This window comes from Bufo gargarizans, chromosome 9 (genome assembly GCF_014858855.1).
Source record: "Bufo gargarizans isolate SCDJY-AF-19 chromosome 9, ASM1485885v1, whole genome shotgun sequence".
Classification (NCBI taxonomy): Eukaryota; Metazoa; Chordata; class Amphibia; order Anura; family Bufonidae; genus Bufo; species Bufo gargarizans.
Window position 1 is genome coordinate 149,665,860 of NC_058088.1, and position 20,254 is coordinate 149,686,113.

The 20,254-nt window shown below is 44.8% G+C and overlaps 1 protein-coding gene across 1 annotated transcript in view; it reads right to left on the minus strand.

Moving 5' to 3' along the window:
- Window positions 1–4,221, minus strand: part of NOX1 (NADPH oxidase 1) — a 42,772-nt gene extending 38,551 nt beyond the window's left edge. The window contains exons 1-2 of the mRNA XM_044268726.1: window positions 4,120–4,221; window positions 1,493–1,588 (exon numbers count right to left, since the gene is read on the minus strand). Of these exons, the coding sequence (XP_044124661.1) occupies window positions 1,493–1,588; window positions 4,120–4,164 (141 nt within the window). The 5' untranslated portion in view covers window positions 4,165–4,221. The remainder of the gene's footprint in view (window positions 1–1,492; window positions 1,589–4,119) is intronic.
- Window positions 4,222–20,254: the final 16,033 nt, after the last annotated feature.

The window sequence follows — 20,254 nt, forward strand, 5'->3', positions numbered from 1 at the left end:
ATGGATGCTGAGCCAATCAGGTGCCTTATTTGGTGTCCATACTGCTTCTTTTGCTTGCTTGATTACTTTTTCCTTAGCATTATACACTGCTTGTTTTGAGGGGTTACGAACACCCTGCAATCCAGCAGAAGTGGCCATGCTTGCACACTATAGGAAAAAGCGCCAGCCTATATGCACTCCTATGGTCCCGGCCACCAGAGAGTCAGTACCTTTTACCTATAGTGTAAAAGCATGGCCACCACTGCTGGATTGCAGGGTGGGCTTAACCCCTGGATACGAGCAGTATATAACGTGATTGCAAAATTAATAAAACCAGCAGTGGGGGCAATATGGACAATCACAATACATTAGTAAATGCCTTTTATTAATTTTGTCAACATGATAAATGCTATTTGCTAAAGTGACAACCCCTTTAAGTCTTGTGATGACTGTTTTGCCTGTGATTTTGATCATGGCTCCTGTTTCTCTGTGTGCTCAGAATGGCTCTGCATTACTGTTGGACTTTCTTACCGTGGCTTGTTTCTGGATTAATCCCTGACTAATGTTTTTTGTTTCCATTGACTCACATTCTGACTTGTTTTACTCTTCTGCTACTCCCTGACATCTGAGAAATCTGCTGTTTTCTGGTGCGTTACTTTGGTTCCCTAGCAGCCAAGTCCAACTGGCCTCACAGTGAGATCTGGCGATCACGTAGGGGTAAGCCTTAGATCTACGTACTAAGCACCACTCATGAAGGAAGACAGGTAGCAGACTTTGCTGGCAGTGCCCTCAGAGGGTGATCCTGTATTCTGCCTTACCTCTTTTTCCTTATACTGAGCATGCACACGTAGCTGTCAGTAACTGATAAGAAAACCCATTGGACTCCTAAACCCAGAATGAGCAGAGATCTTTATGAATAAGTTACACATTATAGTGAATCTTCCCCCGTATATCACTTTGTTCAGCACCTCCTGCTCTATAAAATGGCGCCTGAAGATGGGATAGAATTTTCCACCTGACAGAGCCCTTTGTTGTTTTGTCCTATGGCAGTGGCAATTGTGGTCAAAGCTTTCCCAGAAAATAATAAATCTAAAACATTTGAACAGAGTTTGTAAAAACAAAATTAAGTTTTAGGCCTTGTGCATGACTGTATTATGGCTATGTTTTGTATTGAGCCATTATAAATTACCCATAGGGGTACTTCTATTTAATACAGTGTGGCACACAGATGTTGTAGTTACTGTTGAGTTTGACAGAAAAAAAATCTGCTCCATGACATGTTATACTACAGCTTCTGGATAAGACTATATCATACAAAACACAGCACAGCATGATAGGGATTTATATGGCGCGAATGAGGTTTATATGCATCGCTATACAACCCATGAGATATACAGTAAAGGTGCCTGTGGTGTCAGCTGGTGTACATATAACTAGCACTGAGTCTCTAATATATACATTAGTAAAAAAGGTTTTCCATTTTCATATATACAATGTATTGGTCAATACTTACTCCCAATAAAACTCTTGTATATGCATATTTTTTCTCTTTTTCAAATATCATAAAGAAATAAATAAATAGGAAAATATTTAGTCCAAGCCAGGCGAGCTGCAAGATAGGAACAAAAATGTGTGGACAAAAGGTGAAGAACTATGGCAAAATGGGATGAAAAAAAACTGGTAAAAACAGAAAACACACATTACAATCAAGATAATGCACTTACTATGTACGGTAAATAAATATAGCATACATAATATACATATTATATTCTCATTTACAACCCTGTAATTATTTTTAAAAGCAATTGTGTGTGAAAACCAGAGAGATGATCTCAGGAATGAGTCAGAGACGCACACCAATTATTATGAATATGATCACTAGTATATGTGACCAGAATTAAAGGATGGTGGCATATAATTGACTTAATTGTATTTTATATCACTACATATCAGATTATGAGAAAAAAAAGTAGAACTCATCTGCCTAAATGGGTTGTTTCACCTCACCATGTGACTTATTATGTGCAAAATGCTAATATAAGTATATTAGTAACTTACTTTCTTTGTCTCTAGGGGTTATGGCCACCCTTGTGCAATATGCAGACAAAAACACTGGCCTTTCTGGTGCCTAGTATATGGTCGTGAGGGTACATAGACCCTATCATTAACCTCTGGTGTCTTCCCCTCTGCTTTTAAACATGCTACCATTACACCCATCCTTTGTCCAGTTATTGCCCCAAATCACTTCTTCCGTATGCCTCAAAGCTACTTGAACAACATGTCCATCCATCTCTTGGCATCACTGACCTGGCCCTCTCCTGGATCACATCATACCTCACAGACCGGATGTTTAGCGTCTCCCACTCTCGCACCACCTCCTAGTCTCATTCCCTCTCTGTTGGTGTCCGGCAAGGCTCTGTCCTAGGGCCCCTGCTCTTCTCTATCTACACTTTTGGCCTGGGACATCTCATAGAGTCCCACTGCTTTTAGTATCACTCTTATGCTGACGACACACAAATCTACCTCTCTGGTCCAGACATCACCACCTTACTATCCAGAATCCCACAATGTCTATCTTCTATATCATCCTTCTTCTCCTTTCGCTTTCTAAAACTTAACATGGATAAAACAGAATTCATCATCCCCCATCTTGCTCAACCCCCCCAACAGACCTATCTATCACGATCAATGGCTGCACACTCTCCCCGGTCAACCAAGTCTGCTGCCATGGAGTGACCTTGGATTCTGCCCTCTCCTTCCGACCACACATCCAAGCCCTTTCCACCACCTGCCGTCTCCAACTCAAAAACATCTCCCGCATCCGTGCTTTCCTTAACTTTGAATCTGCGAGAATGCTTGTACATGCCCTCATCATTTCCCGCCTAGACTACTGCAACATTCTCCTCTGTGGCTTTTCATCTAGTACTCTCGCGACCCTCCAATCTATCCTCAACTCTGCTGCCCGACTAATCCACCTCTCCCCCTGTTACTCCTCTGCCTCTCCCCTCTGCCAATCCCTTCACTGGCTCCCCATTGCCCAGCGAATTCCTCACAAGACCTCCTTCTCTCCTCTCCTCTTATCACCTCTTCCCACAATCGCCTCCAAGATTTATCCATTACATCCCCCACACTCTGGAACTCACTACCCCAACATATCAGACTCTCACCTACAGTGGAATCCTTCAAAAGAAAACTGAAAACCCACCTCTTCAGACAAGCCTACAACCAGTGACCCTGCTGCCTCTATACCGCCATGACCAGCTTCATCCGCACCTACTGTGTCCTTCTCCTATACCATGTAGATTGTAAGCCCTCACGGGCAGGGCCCTCTCTCCTTCTGTACCAGTTTGTAACTAGTCTTGTTTATGATTAGTGCAATTGTCTGTATTATGTATGTATACCTCTTCTCATATGTACAGCGCTATGGAATAAATGAGGCTTTAATAATAAATAATAATAATAAATAGCAGTCAGCCAAAGCAGCATTTGGATAACATCTATTTAAAGAGGACCTTTCATGGGTCCAGACATTATTTAAATAAGTAGAGAGTTGTGTAGGGCACAGTGCAGGGATGTAGGTCACTTACTAGTTTATCTGTGCGGTGCTCGGTTCCCCCGCTGTGCCCACCTTTTACTTTTCCCGCCTGGTATGGATAGTAATATCATCGGTACAGGGAGGCGGAGACTGCCCTGTTTGTCAATCGGCGTCTCCTTCTCCCTGGCTGTAGCGCGGTCCAATCGCAGAGTGTCACAGCCAGGGAGAAGGTCAGCTTTTTTTTAGCTATATGAATTGAACCTGATGGGAAAAGAAGCTGCCTGGATGAGTGTCGCTGCTGTATAGGCAAATGAAGTTTTGGAGATCACATTATAGGGTCAAATCTATTAAGCCTGGGCTACACTGTGACTTTTTGTAGTGCAAATGATTTTCACTATTGACAGCTGCAGTCCACAAGATTACATTTAACTGAATACATTCATTTGGACTGCAGCTGTATTTAAACAGTTAAATCAGTCGCGCTACAAAAAGTCGCAGTGTAGCCTCATCCTAATGAACTGAGCAGGTCTCTAAACTCTTTTCTTTCAGTCCAGATTTCCACTTCTAGGAACATACATATACATAAGTATGAAATAGTTACTTACCAGAATTACTGCAGAGACCCAGTTATTAACAATCCAGTTTCCCATGTTGCTCTGGATCTTCTGTCTGTGCTTCCCTAACTGCTGAACGTACCTCTTCTTACGCTGAACACTGACTACTTTGTGTTTGCATTGCTCTGTCTTTATTAACCATGTTGCATCTATTAGTCACTCCTTTTTCTGTAACAGGTGAATTCCCATTGAATCTCTATAAGGAAATAGAAGAATTCCACCTAGTATTGCATCAATCTGACAGTCCTGGCCTTTCAGCGATTTCATAGTTGGAGAACTGGTTCAGTGCTCCAGCGTAACTTCAAAAGAATTTTCTCCTCATCTCTCAATAGAGCTTTATTGTGTAACAATATTAGGTCACCACAGGTTTATTTAAGTATTTTCCTTTTTTTTTTTTTTTACTAGAGTGACCATCAAAAAATCACACCCAGTAATGCCAAAAAGGTAGTAGACTTGTTTTTTCCTAGTATTAGGAAACCCCTTTCAGGGATAATCTGTATTGTTTCAACTGTCAATAAGGGATAATCACTGAAAGGAAACCCTAATCTAAAATATAACTTTCAAACATTATAAAAATAACTTTTACAAAGACAGGTGCACTCTGCGGTCATACTAAACCCTCATACTAATGTAAAAATGAGAGATTATCCTACTTTGGAGGACATGTCTGAGCCAGAACACCACACCAAGGTTGCTTCAGTAGCTTGGTACCTAACGCTAAACCTACCTGTGCCGTATGGGCAATACCAGGAGCCAGTGGGCAAATTACAAGAGCACAAGGTCCGACTCGTGGCAAACTCCCAGTTACCTCCAGCATGCAGCCATGCTTACAATGGGAGGAGGGAGAGAGCTCTGAGCCCCACCCAAGACTGGCTGATACAGCCCAGGCCTCACATGTGCACCAGAATGTTGCCTGTAGGTGGAAATAAAGACACATTCAGACTAGGAGTTTTTACACCTCCAAACAATTCTATATATAAACTACAAATTGGTGTGGTAATGATGAAAAGCAGGAAGTGCTCAACCCCATATGCAGTGGCGCATCTATATGTCCCGGGGGAGCAGATCCTGTACTTGTGGTCCGCTGCTAATGGCAATCCCCAGCAAAAATGCATACAATGGAGGATGCCCGCAGCGGACCACAAGTACCACAATAGACATTCTACACAGGATAGCAAATGTGTGGATGTGATAAACAATAAAACAAAATAAAAATAACTTTTACAAAGACAGGTGCACTCTGCGGTCTTACTAAACCCTCATACTGATGTAAAATTGAGGATTAGCCAACATGTTCTACTGTGGAGGACATGTCTGAGCCCGAGCACCGCGCCAAGGTTTCTCAAGTAGCTCGGGACCTAACGCTAAACCTACCTGTGTCGTATGGGCAATACCACGCCAATTTGTAGTTTATATATAAAATTTTGGGAGGTGTAAAAACTCCTAGTCTGAATGTTCCTTTATTTCCATCTACAGGAAACATTCTGCTGCACATGTGAGGCCCAGGCTATATCAGCCAGTCTTGGGTGGGGCTCAGAGCTCTCTCCCTCCTCCCATTGTAAGTATGGCTGCATGCTGGAGGTAACTGGGAGTTTGCCGCGAGTCGGACCTTGCACTCCTGTAATTTTACAATAAACTTTATAAATTAAAAAATAAAACACCATACTAAAAATTCTAATTATTAACAATATATCACCAACGAACTAATTTAATTTTGCCACCAGATATTATATATATATATATATATATATATATATACTGTATATATATAGAAATAAAAATTGGACTGCACTCCTGTAGACTTTCAAAATTGTCAGTGAAGAAACTTTATTCACCCATAAAGTGGCACGGAGTGACGTTTCGGCTCATACATGAGCCTTTCTCAAGCATTGGTACAAAGTGAACAGCAAACTTAAAAAGGTGTATCAATCAAAGTGATCAGTGACATTACATAATTGATGATCAGTGAAAAAGTCATATATAAAAAACATATCATCTCCATATAATATCAAATATGGACACTACACAATAAAGTGACGAAGTGCATTCAAGGGATAAAATATAATATACAGTACATTACATAAAAACCGTGCAAGTGCATAATTAAATTCATCTGTATCAAATAGGTGTATAATCAGTGCATATACGTCATCAGTGAACATGTAAAGGGGAGGAGAAGACATGTTCGTACCTGGATGAACGATGGCGCCCACATACACCATCGCGCAAATCAGCGCGTTCAGAGATTACCATCGCGCATGTCCCGGCTGCGTTACATCATCAAAGAGGGCTGGACAGAAGAGCGCATGCGCCACATCGTCACCCCATCCTAAGACCCGAACGGTGCCTGCACACAGCATTGTTAGCACGCAACATGTTCCTAAACCATTGACTATCGGAAAAATAGAACGATGCATGCGCGTCACAGCTCCCTCAGCAAAAAACGCCATATTTGAAAAGGGATCGTTGCCAATCGTCCTTGAACAACTTTCCTAAGTAAATGAATCACGTGATGGTCGCAATGTGCTCACAAATTCAAAGCGCTAAAGCAGAATTGTCACTATGGGTTAATCCCAGTCTTTAGCAGGTCCGGTGAGCATTCATCCCTTCCAGGACGAATTGCCCACCCACACAAGGGTCCCCGGGTGGTGACAACACGTCAATGTCAGCACCACCATGGGTCCTCATACTGCTAAATATTGTGACTAAGAGGGTTCTCCTCTATAGGCTGTTCCAGTTACGCTTTAAAAAGCACTTTGCTATAAGGGAATATGCAAGGGATCCTGTTGTATTACTTTCTCACTTGTAATGTTCAATAAACAACATATTACTAGAACAAATGAAAAACTCTCTTGCAATGCAATCGGGACATGTAAAAAAACTCTTTGTTAAAAAAGTTCCTTTATCAAAAAGGGGCATTGTTATTCATTGTGGGCATTTCATCCAACTTCCAGGCATGAAACCAGCTGATAACGGTGCTGCAGTTGTTGTGATGGACACCACTAAATATATGATGGAGATTTTAAGACAATTAAGTGATTCAAATGTATATGGTATGCTACAAAATGACCCCAAGTTTCATATCATGCAAATCATTAAACAATGTCTATCAGATGCTTTGGTAGCGGGTATTATAGATGAAGGATTAAGGGAATATTTAGTTGTTCCCTACCCCATCACCCCGGTGATATACGTTTTACCCAAGGTCCATAAAACCCTGTTGGACCCACCGGGACGTCCCATAGTCTCTGGTACAGATTCTGTTTTTGGACATATAGCAATTTTCCTTGATAAGGTAATACGTGACTTCTAGAGTTGAGCGGACACCTGGATGTTCGGGTTCGAGAAGTTCGGCCGAACTTCCCGAAAATGTTCGGGTTCGGGATCCGAACCCGATCCGAACTTCGTCCCGAACCCGAACCCCATTGAAGTCAATGGGGACCCGAACTTTTCGGCACTAAAAAGGCTGTAAAACAGCCCAGGAAAGGGCTAGAGGGCTGCAAAAGGCAGCAACATGTAGGTAAATCCCCTGCAAACAAATGTGGATAGGGAAATGAATAAAAATAAAAATTCAATAAATAAAAATTAACCAAAATCAATTGGAGAGAGGTCCCATAGCAGAGAATCTGGCTTCACGTCACCCACCACTGGAACAGTCCATTCTCAGATATTTAGGCCCCGACACCCAAGCAGAGGAGAGAGGTCCCGTAACAGACAATCTGGCTTCATGTCAGCAGAGAATGAGGATTCATGTCACCCACCACTGCAACAGTCCATTTTCATAAATTTAGGCCCAGCACCCAGGCAGAGAAGAGAGGTCCCGTAACAGACAATCTGGCTTCATGTCAGCAGAGAATCAGTCTTCATATCATAGCAGAGAATCAGGCTTCACGTCAGCCACCAATGCAACAGTCCATTTTCATAAATTTAGGCCCAGCACCCAGGCAGAGGAGAGAGGTCCCGTAACAGAGAATCTGGCTTCATGTCAGCAGAGAATTAGTCTTCATTTCATAGCAGAGAATCAGGCTTCACGTCACCCACCACTGTAACAGTCCATTTTCATAAATTTAGGCTCAGCACCCAGGCAGAGGAGAGAGGTCCCGTAACAGACAATCTGGCTTCATGTCAGCAGAGAATCAGTCTTCATATCATAGCAGAGAATCAGGCTTCACGTCACCCACCACTGCAACAGTCCATTGTCAGATATTTAGGCCCAGCACCTAGGCAGAGGAGAGAGGTCCCGTAACAGACAATCTCACTTCATGTCAGCAGAGAATCAGTCTTCATATCATAGCAGAGAATCAGGCTTCACGTCAGCCACCAATGCAACAATCCATTGTCAGATATTTAGGCCCAGCACCCAGGCAGAGGAGAGAGGTCCCGTAACAGACAATCTGGCTTCATGTCAGCAGAGAATCAGTCTTCATATCATAGCAGAGAATCAGGCTTCATGTCAGCCACCAATGCAACAGTCCATTGTCAGATATTTAGGCCCAGCACCCAGGCAGAGGAGAGAGGTCCCGTAACAGACAATCTGGCTTCATGTCAGCAGAGAATCAGTCTTCATATCATAGCAGAGAATCAGGATTCACGTCAGCCACCAATGCAACAGTCCATTGTCAGATATTTAGGCCCAGCACCCAGGCAGAGGAGAGAGGTCCCGTAACAGACAATCTGGCTTCATGTCAGCAGAGAATCAGTCTTCATATCATAGCAGAGAATCAGGCTTCACGTCAGCCACCAATGCAACAGTCCATTGTCAGATATTTAGGCCCAGCACCCAGGCAGAGGAGAGAGGTCCCATAACAGACAATCTGGCTTCATGTCAGCAGAGAATCAGTCTTCATATCATAGCAGAGAATCAGGCTTCACGTCACCCACCACTGCAACAGTCCATTGTCAGATATTTAGGCCCAGCACCTAGGCAGAGGAGAGAGGTCCCGTAACAGACAATCTGGCTTCATGTCAGCAGAGAATCAGTCTTCATATCATAGCAGAGAATCAGGCTTCACGTCAGCCACCAATGCAACAGTCCATTGTCAGATATTTAGGCCCAGCACCCAGGCAGAGGAGAGAGGTCCCGTAACAGACAATCTGGCTTCATGTCAGCAGAGAATCAGTCTTCATATCATAGCAGAGAATCAGGCTTCACGTCAGCCACCAATGCAACAGTCCATTGTCAGATATTTAGGCCCAGCACCCAGGCAGAGGAGAGAGGTCCCATAACAGATCATAGCAGAGAATCAGGCTTCACGTCACCCACCACTGCAACAGTCCATTGTCAGATATTTAGGCCCAGCACCTAGGCAGAGGAGAGAGGTCCCGTAACAGACAATCTGGCTTCATGTCAGCAGAGAATCAGTCTTCATATCATAGCAGAGAATCAGGCTTCACGTCAGCCACCAATGCAACAGTCCATTGTCAGATATTTAGGCCCAGCACCCAGGCAGAGGAGAGAGGTCCCGTAACAGAGGATCTGGCTTCATCTCAACAGAGAATTAGTCTGCATGTCATAGCAGAGAATCAGGCTTCACGTCACCCAACATTGGAACAGTCCATTGGCATATATTTAGGCCCCGGCACCCAGACAGAGGAGAGGTTCATTCAACTTTGGGTAGCCTCGCAATATAATGGTAAAATGAAAAAAAAAAAATAGGATTGAATGAGGAAGTGCCCTGGAGTACAATAATATATGGTTAAGGGGAGGTAGTTAATGTCTAATCTGGACAAGGGACGGACAGGTCCTGTGGTATCCATGCCTGGTTCATTTTTATGAACGTCAGCTTGTCTACATTGGCTGTAGACAGGCGGCTACGTTTGTCTGTAATGATGCCCCCTGCCGTGCTGAATACACGTTCAGACAAAACGCTGGCCGCCGGGCAGGCCAGCACCTCCAAGGCATAAAAGGCTAGCTCTGGCCACGTGGACAATTTAGAGACCCAGAAGTTGAATGGGGCCGAACCATCAGTCAGTACGTGGAGGGGTGTGCACACGTACTGTTCCACCATGTTAGTGAAATATTGCCTCTTGCTAACACGTTGCGTATCAGGTGGTGGTGCAGTTAGCTGTGGCGTGTTGACAAAACTTTTCCACATCTCTGCCATGCTAACCCTGCCCTCAGAGGAGCTGGCCGTGACACAGCTGCCTTGGCGACCTCTTGCTCCTCCCTCTGCCTTGGCCTTGGGCTTCCACTTGTTCCCCTGTGACATTTGGGAATGCTCTCAGTAGCGCGTCTACCAACGTGCGCTTGTACTCGCGCATCTTCCTATCACGCTCCAGTGCAGGAAGTAAGGTGGGCACATTGTCTTTGTAGCGTGGATCCAGCAGGGTGGCAACCCAGTAGTCCGCACACGTTAAAATGTGGGCAACTCTGCTGTCGTTGCGCAGGCACTGCAGCATGTAGTCGCTCATGTGTGCCAGGCTGCCCAGGGATAAGGACAAGCTTTCCTCTGTGGGAGGCGTATCGTCATCGTCCTGCCTTTCCCCCCAGCCACGCACCAGTGATGGGCCCGAGCTGCGTTGGGTGCCACCCCGCTGTGACCATGCTTCATCCTCATCCTCCTCCACCTCCTCCTCATCCTCGTCCTCCTCGTCCTCTAGTAGTGGGCCCTGGCTGGCCACATTTGTACCTGGCCTCTGCTGTTGCAAAAAACCTCCCTCTGAGTCACTTCGAAGAGACTGGCCTGAAAGTGCTAAAAATGACCCCTCTTCCTCCTCCTCCTCCTCCTGGGCCACCTCCTCTTCCATCATCGCCCTAAGTGTTTTCTCAAGGAGACATAGAAGTGGTATTGTAACGCTGATAACGGCGTCATCGCCACTGGCCATGTTGGTGGAGTACTCGAAACAGCGCAACAGGGCACACAGGTCTCACATGGAGGCCCAGTCATTGGTGGTGAAGTGGTGCTGTTCCGCAGTGCGACTGACCCGTGCGTGCTGCAGCTGAAACTCCACTATGGCCTGCTGCTGCTCGCACAGTCTGTCCAGCATGTGCAAGGTGGAGTTCCACCTGGTGGGCACGTCGCATATGAGGCGGTGAGCGGGAAGGCCGAAGTTACGCTGTAGCGCAGACAGGCGAGCAGCGGCAGGATGTGAACGCCGGAAGCGCGAACAGACGGCCCGCACTTTATGCAGCAGCTCTGACATGTCGGGGTAGTTGTGAATGAACTTCTGCACCACCAAATTCAGCACATGCGCCAGGCAAGGGATGTGCGTCAAACCGGCTAGTCCCAGAGCTGCAACGAGATTTCGCCCATTATCGCACACCACCAGGCCGGACTTGAGGCTCACCGGCAGCAACCACTCGTCGGTCTTTTGTTCTATACCCCGCCACAACTCCTGTGCGGTGTGGGGCCTGTCCCCCAAACATATGAGTTTCAGAATGGCCTGCTGACGTTTACCCCGGGCTGTGCTGAAGTTGGTGGTAAAGGTGTGTGGCTGACTGGATGAGCAGGTGGAAGAAGAGGAGGAGGAAGCCGAGAAGGAGGAGGTGGCAACAGGAGGCAAAGAATGTTGCCCTGCGATCCTTGGCGGCGGAAGGACGTGCGCCAAACAGCTCTCCGCCTGCGGCCCAGCTGCCACTACATTTACCCAGTGTGCAGTTAGGGTGATATAGCGTCCCTGGCCGTGCTTACTGGTCCACGTATCTGTGGTTAGGTGGACCTTGCTACAGATGGCGTTGCGCAGTGCACACTTGATTTTATCGGATACTTGGTTGTGCAGGGAAGGCACGGCTCTCTTGGAGAAGTAGTGGCGGCTGGGAACAACATACTGTGGGACAGCAAGCGACATGAGCTGTTTGAACCTGTCTGTGTCCACCAGCCTAAATGACAGCATTTCATAGGCCAGTAGTTTAGAAATGCTGGCATTCAGGGCCGGGGATCGAGGGTGGCTAGGTGGGAATTTACGCTTTCTCTCAAATGTTTGTGAGATGGAGAGCTGAACGCTGCCGTGTGACATGGTTGAGACGCTTGGTGACGGAGGTGGTGGTGGTGTTGGTGGTACATCCTCTGTTTGCTGGGCGGCAGGTGCCAACGTTCCTCCAGAGGCGGAGGAAGAGGCCGAGGCGGCAGCAGCAGAAGAGGCCGAGGCGGCAGCAGCTGAAGAGGTAGCAGGGGGAGCCTGAGCGACTTCCTTGTTTTTAAGGTGTTTACTCCACTGCAGTTCATGCTTTGCATGCAGGTGCCTGGTCATGCAGGTTGTGCTAAGGTTCAGAACGTTAATGCCTCGCTTCAGGCTCTGATGGCACAGCGTGCAAACCACTCGGGTCTTGTCGTCAGCACATTGTTTGAAGAAGTGCCATGCCAGGGAACTCCTTGAAGCTGCCTTTGGGGTGCTCAGTCCAAGATGGCGGCGGTCAGTAGCAGGCGGAGTCTCTTGGCGGCGGGTGTTCTGCTTTTGCCCACTGCTCCCTCTTTTGCTACGCTGTTGGCTTGGTCTCACCACTGCCTCTTCCTTCGAACTGTGAAAGTCAGTGGCACGACCTTCATTCCATGTGGGGTCTAGGACCTCATCGTCCCCTGCATCGTCTTCCACCCAGTCTTGATCCCTGACCTCCTGTTCAGTCTGCACAGTGCAGAAAGGCGCCGCAGTTGGCACCTGTGTTTCGTCATCATCAGAGACTTGCTGAGGTGGTATTCCCATGTCCTCATCATCAGGAAACATAAGTGGTTGTGCGTCAGTGCATTCTATGTCTTCCACCGCTGGGGAAGGGCTAGGTGGATGCCTTTGGGAAACCCTGCCAGCAGAGTCTTCAAACAGCATAAGAGACTGCTGCATAACTTGAGGCTCAGACAGTTTCCCTGATATGCATGGGGGTGATGTGACAGACTGATGGGGTTGGTTTTCAGGCGCCATCTGTGCGCTTTCTGCAGAAGACTGGGTGGGAGATAATGTGAATGTGCTGGATCCACTGTCGGCCACCCAATTGACTAATGCCTGTACCTGCTCAGGCCTTACCATCCTTAGAACGGCATTGGGCCCCACCATATATCGCTGTAAATTCTGGCGGCTACTGGGACCTGAGGTAGTTGGTACACTAGGACGTGTGGATGTGGCAGAACGGCCACGTCCTCTCCCAGCACCAGAGGGTCCACTAACACCACCACGACCATGTCCGCGTCCCTTACTAGATGTTTTCCTCATTGTTATCGTTCACCACAACAACAAAAATATTATTTGGCGCTGGGTGACAGGTATGGGTTTACTGACAGAATTAGACTTGGAAATGCACAGTAGCGTGTGTGTGAAGTTATTCAGAATGACCCTATGTGCACCTTGAATATTATATACCCTTTTAGGGATAGATTTCAAATAGCTCTGATACAGCAGAAACCACTAAATTAGTAAATTGATAAATTGGGAATTGTATTTCAACCCAGAACAAAAAATGTGCTTTGACGGACACTAAATAACTTGCCCAGCCACAACAGTACAGCAGTAACGACAGATTTAGCGGGATATAAATTTGAGGCCTAGTATTTAGGCGCTGGGTGACAGGTATAGATTTACTGACAGAATTAGACTTGGAAATGCACAGTAGCGTGTGTGTGAAGTTATTCTGAATGACCCTATGTGCACCTTGAATATTATATACCCTTTTAGGGATAGATTTCAAATAGCTCTGATACAGCAGAAACCACTAAATTAGGAAATTGCTAAATTGGGAATTTTATTTCAACCCAGAACAAAAAATGTGCTTTGACGGACACTAAATAACTTGCCCAGCCACAACAGTACAGCGGTAACGACAGATTTAGCTGGATATAAACTTGAGGCCTAGTATTTAGGCGCTGGGTGACAGGTATAGATTTACTGACAGAATTAGACTTGGAAATGCACAGTAGCGTGTGTGTGAAGTTATTCAGAATGACCCTATCAGCACCTTGATTCTGATATACCCTTTTAGGGATGTATTTAAAGTATGCCTGATACAGCAGAAACCACTAAATTAGGAAATTGCTAAATTGGGAATTGTATTTCAACCCAGAACAAAAACTGTGCTTTGACGGACACTAAATAACTTGCCCAGCCACAGCAGTACAGCAGTAATGACAGATTTAGCTGGATATAAACTTGAGGCCTAGTATTTAGGCGCTGGGTGACAGGTATACGTTTACTGACAGAATTAGACTGGGATATGGCCAAAAAATAACCACACTATTGATGGTTAAATGCACTTGGTGTGACAGCTTGACCAACCACACTACTGAGGGTTAAATGCACTTGGTGACAGGCGCAGCTTGCCCCTGATGTAGTATATGGCCAAAAAATAAACAGACTATTGCTGGTTAAATGCACTTGGTGTGACAGCTTGACCAACCACACTACTGAGGGTTAAATGCACTTGGTGACAGGCGCAGCTTGCCCCTGATGTAGTATATGGCCAAAAAATAAACAGACTATTGCTGGTTAAATGCACTTGGTGTGACAGCTTGACCAACCACATTACTGAGGGTTAAATGCACTTGGTGACAGGCGCAGCTTGCCCCTGATTAAATGCACTTGGTGTGACAGCTTCACCCTGATGTAGGCTTTAGCCAAAAAACAACCACACCATTGAGGGTTAAATGCACTTGGTGACAGGCGCAGCTTGCCCCTGATGTAGTATATGGCCAAAAAATAAACAGACTATTGCTGGTTAAATGCACTTGGTGTGACAGCTTCACCCTGATGTAGGCTTTAGCCAAAAAACAACCACACCATTGAGGGTTAAATGCACTTGGTGACAGGCGCAGCTTGCCCCTGATGTAGTATATGGCCAAAAAATAAACAGACTATTGCTGGTTAAATGCACTTGGTGTGACAGCTTCACCCTGATGTAGGCTTTAGCCAAAAAACAACCACACCATTGAGGGTTAAATGCACTTGGTCGCAGCTTGGGCTGGCGCACCACAAGACACAAAATGGCCGCCGATCACCCCAGAAAAAAGTGACTGACAAACGGTCTGGGCAGCCTAAAAACAGTGAGCAATTGAGTATCAGCAGTTCAATGATCCACAGCTGCAGATCGATCACTGGATGGAGTCTTTTGGAGGAGTTAATCAGCCTAATCTCGCCCTACTGTCGCAGCCGCAACCTCTCCCTACGCTAATCAGAGCAGAGTGACGGGCGGCGCTATGTGACTCCAGCTTAAATAGAGGCTGGGTCACATGGTGCTCTGGCCAATCACAGCCATGCCAATAGTAGGCATGGCTGTGACAGCCTCTTGGGGCAAGTACTATGACGCTTGTTGATTGGCTGCTTTGCAGCCTTTCAAAAAGCGCCAAGAAAGTGGCGAACACCGAACCCGAACCCGGACTTTTATGAAAATGTCCGGGTTCGGGTCCGTTTCACGGACACCCCAAAATTCGGTACGAACCCGAACTATACAGTTCGGGTTCGCTCATCCCTAGTGACTTCTCTACAGGAGGTCAGTCTTATATCAGTGACACATCAGATTTTTTGAAGAAATTGAAGGAAATGAATATTGGGGGACACGATTCCTTTTATGTCACATCTCTTTACACTTCAATTGACCATCAGAAAGGCATTAATGCAGTAAAAAGAATGTTAGATTTATCATCTATGACGTCTGAAGCTTGTTCTTTCATCATTTCATTAGTAAGGATTGTTCTGGAACATAATTATTTCCTTTTCCAGGATACATGTTATGTCCAATGTGGCCCCAACGTACGCTAATATATATATGCGCCGGTTTGAGGAGGATTTCGTCTATGGCTTCCACCCCTCCCAGCACATTTTGGGGTGGTGGCGATACATAGACGATTTCTTCCTCATCTGGACAGGCTCTGAACAACAACTGTTTAACTTTCACCGGTATCTGAATAGTATTGATGGGGATTTACAATTTACTATCACCTTTTCAGATACCGCTGTGCAATTCTTGGATGCAAACGTTTTACTCACTAATGGGGCTCTCTCCACAAAACTTTACACCAAACCAACTGATAGAAACACGATGTTAAGATATGAGAGTTGTCATCCACGTAGTATGGTGAAACATTTACCATATTCTCAATTTTTGAGGGCCAAAAGGATAGTTACTGATGAAGCAACATTGGACAAGACTGTTGACGAGATGATTATTAAATTTAGGCAACGAGGGTATCCCAATAAATTACTTGCTGAACAAAAACATAAGGTTCTAGCAATTGACAGGGAATCCACACTTCGAGGAGGTAAAGAAAAAAACACACAAAGTAGGATTACATTTGTATCCACTTATTCCCAGTTAAGCGGTGATATCAACAAAATTCTTAAGAGACATTGGGCGATATTAGGAGGTTGCTTGAAAGAGGTGTCTGAATTCAGGGCTCCGCCCCTCTTTTCCTATTGCAGATGTAAAAATATTAGGGATCAACTAGTAAGAGCCGATGTGGGCCCTAAAAAAGTCTCCAGACAAACGACACTTGCACCATCAGGCATAGGATGTTTCCCATGCCTACATGGTGTAAATTGTCGCTATATCTGTAGAGCTAAGGTATTTACACACCCTAAGGGTACTTTCACACTAGCGTTTTTCTTTTCCGGCATAGAGTTCCGTCACAGGAGCTCTATACCGGAAAAGAACTGATCAGGCATATCCCCATGCATTCTGAATGGAGAGTAATCCGTTCAGTTTGCATCAGGATGTCTTCAGTTCAGTCGTTTTGACTGATCAGGCAAAAGAGAAAACCGCAGCATGCTGCGGTTTTCTCTCCGGCGAAAAAAACTGAAGACTTGCCTGAACGCCGGATCCAGCATTTTTTCCCATAGGAATGTATTAGCGCCGGATCCGGCAGTCAGAATACCTGAATGCCGGATCCGTCGTTCCGGCATGCGCATGCGCAGATCGGTCAAAATGTGAAAAAATGTACAAGACGGATCCGTTGGTCCGCATGACAAGCGGAGAAACGGATCCATCCTTGCAATGCATTTGTGAGACGCCCGCCGGATCACACTGCCGCAAGTGTGAAAGTAGCCTAACACGGGCTGTATCTATCCTATTAAGTTTCATCTAACGTTTGATTCATCTTTCGTTGTATATATACTGTCATGCCCCTGTGGGCTATTATATGTAGGAGAGACTTCCACAGATTTAAAGACTAGGCTGAATAACCATCGGTATGCGATCAGAAAATGTTGTATGGATCTACAGGTCGCTAGACATTTTGTGTCACTCAAACATAAAGAAAAGGATCTGAGATGTTGGATCATAGATGAGATTGCAATGCTATGGAGGGGTGGAGATCGTTTGTCTCTACTCAAAAAAAGAGAACTATATTGGATCCAGACTTTGAATAGTCTTCATCCTAATGGATTGAATATTGAATACAGTTATGGTGCCATGGTGTGAGTATTGGTTGGCTTGCCCATATTTCCCTGTATTGTAAGTGAAGCTTTCTACTTGTGAGAGATAAGTTTATTGGTAAAAAAATAAAAAAATAAATTGTACTGTGGTACTAACAATGTATATTATTTACAGTAATTTCATATTTATTTTTTCTAGACACTCAAACACATTTTGGAGAGGATTTTTTATGGACAAGGATCGTGCCTGGAAGTTGGATGACATGCCCACAATGAATAACAATGCCCCTTTTTTGATAAAGGAACTCTTTTAACAAAGAGTTTTTTTACATGTCCCGATTGCATTGCAAGAGAGTTTTTCTTTTGTTCTAGTAATATGTTGTTTATTGAACATTACAAGTGAGAAAGTAATACAACAGGATCCCTTGCATATTCCCTTATAGCAAAGTGCTTTTTAAAGCGTAACTGGAACAGCCTATAGAGGAGAACCCTCTTAGTCACGATATTTAGCAGTATGAGGACCCATGGTGGTGCTGACATTGACGTGTTGTCACCACCCGGGGACCCTTGTGTGGGTGGGCAATTCGTCCTGGAAGGGATGAATGCTCACCGGACCTGCTAAAGACTGGGATTAACCCATAGTGACAATTCTGCTTTAGCACTTTGAATTTGTGAGCACATTGCGACCATCACGTGATTCATTTACTTAGTTAAGTTGTTCAAATATGGCGGTTTTGCTGAGGGACCTGTGACGCGCATGCATCGTTCTATCTTGCCGATAGTCAATGGTTTAGGAACATGTTGCGTGTGATCAATGCTGTGATCAATGCTGTGCGCAGGCGCCTTTTGGGTCTTAGGATGGTGACGATGTGGCGCATGCGCTCTTCTGTCCAGCCCTCTTTGATGATGTAACGCAGCCGGGACATGCGCAATGGTAATCTCTGAATGCGCTGATTTGTGCGATGGTGTATGTGGGCGCCATCGTTCATCCAGGTACGAACATGTCTTCTCCTCCCCTTTACATGTTCACTGATGACGTATATGACGACTTTCACAGGGACTTTCACAGTGACCGCCCCTTTAACAGTGACTTTCGCAGTGACCTCCCCTTTAACAGTGACTTTCACAGTGACCGCCCCTTTAACAGTGACCTCCCCTTTAACTGTGACTTTCACAGTGACCTCCCCTTTAACAGTGACCGCCCCTTTAAAAGTGACTTTCACAGTGGCTGCCCCTTTAACCCCTTAAGGACTCAGCCCTATTTCACCTTAAGGACTTAAGGCTAAGACTACCCCTCCAACGCTATTTACTTTGGCATCAAGATCTGCAGGTAATTGTTGTGAAATTTTCGTCTTTTGCCTCAGTAGCATATTATGCCTTTCCAAGAATCTAGTACACCAGGATGCAGTGGCCTTAAATCTGTTGCTGTGATCTGGGTTAGATTTGGCTCACTGAAGTGCAAACAAACGTATTTTATTTCTTGTCACTACATAACCGTTTTGGCAATGCTCATTCACCATGTCTGCTACATGTTTTTCGAGTTCTGGCCAATGTGGGGTGCCTCTTCTTAATGCACACTTACCCCATGGCATACTCTTTTCTGTTACTCCATATTGTCTTGCAGCAGCGCAGTTATTATGTTCTATGGCAAAGTTTACAACTTTAAGTTTGAAACTGGCTTCATATTTCTTTCTTCTTGCTGGTGGAGCCATGATGGGGTCTTGACTGTTAGCCATTTTTATATTGTACTGTATGTACTGGTGCTATACTGTATGAACCGATGCACATGTATCTGCTCCCCAGATAGACTTTTTTGCAAATCTGACCAGTGTCACTTTAAATGCTTTGACTTATCCAGGCCGTTCTGAGATAGTGTTTTTTCGTCACCTATTGTACTTCATGACACCGGTAAAATAAAGTTTAAAAAAAATCATTTTTATTTATAAAAAAAAATCCAAATTTACCAAAAATTTGAGAAATATTTGCAAATTTCCAAGTTTCTATTTCTCTACTTCTATAATACATAGTAATACCTCCAAAAATAGTTATTACTTTACATTCCCCATATGTCTACTTCATGTTTGGATCATTTTGGGAATGATATTTTATTTTTTGGGGATGTTACAAGGCTTAGAAGTTTAGAAGCAAATCTTGACCCCATTCTATAAACGACACCCCTCAAGGTATTCAAAACTGATTTTACAAACTTTGTTAACCCTTTAGGTGTTCCACAAGAATTAATGGAATATAGAGATGCAATTTCTAAATTTCACTTTTTTGGCAGATTTTCCAGTTACAAAGCAAGGGTTAACAGCCAAACCAAACTCAATATTTATGGCCCTGATTCTGTAGTTTACAGAAACACCCCATATGTGGTCGTAAACCGCTGTACGGGCACACGGCAGGGCGCAGAAGGAAAGGAATGCCATGCGGTTTTTGGAAGGCAGATTTTGCTGGACTGTTTTTTTTTTGTACCATGTCCCATTTGAAGCCCCTCTGATGCACCCCTAGAGTAGAAACTCCATAAAAGTGACCCCATCTAAGAAACTACACCCCTCAAGGTATTCAAAACTGATTTTTACAAACGTTGTTAACCCTTTAGGTGTTCCACAAGAATTAATGGAAAATAGAGATGCAATTTCTAAATTTCACTTTTTTGGCACATTTTCCATTTTAATATTTTTTTTTACTTTTACAAAGCAAGGGTTAACAGCCAAACAAAACTCAATATTTATGGCCCTGATTCTGTAGTTTGCAAAAACAACCCCTTATGTGGTCGTAAACCGCTGTACGGGCACACGGCAGGGCGCAGAAGGAAAGGAACGCCATATAGTTTTTG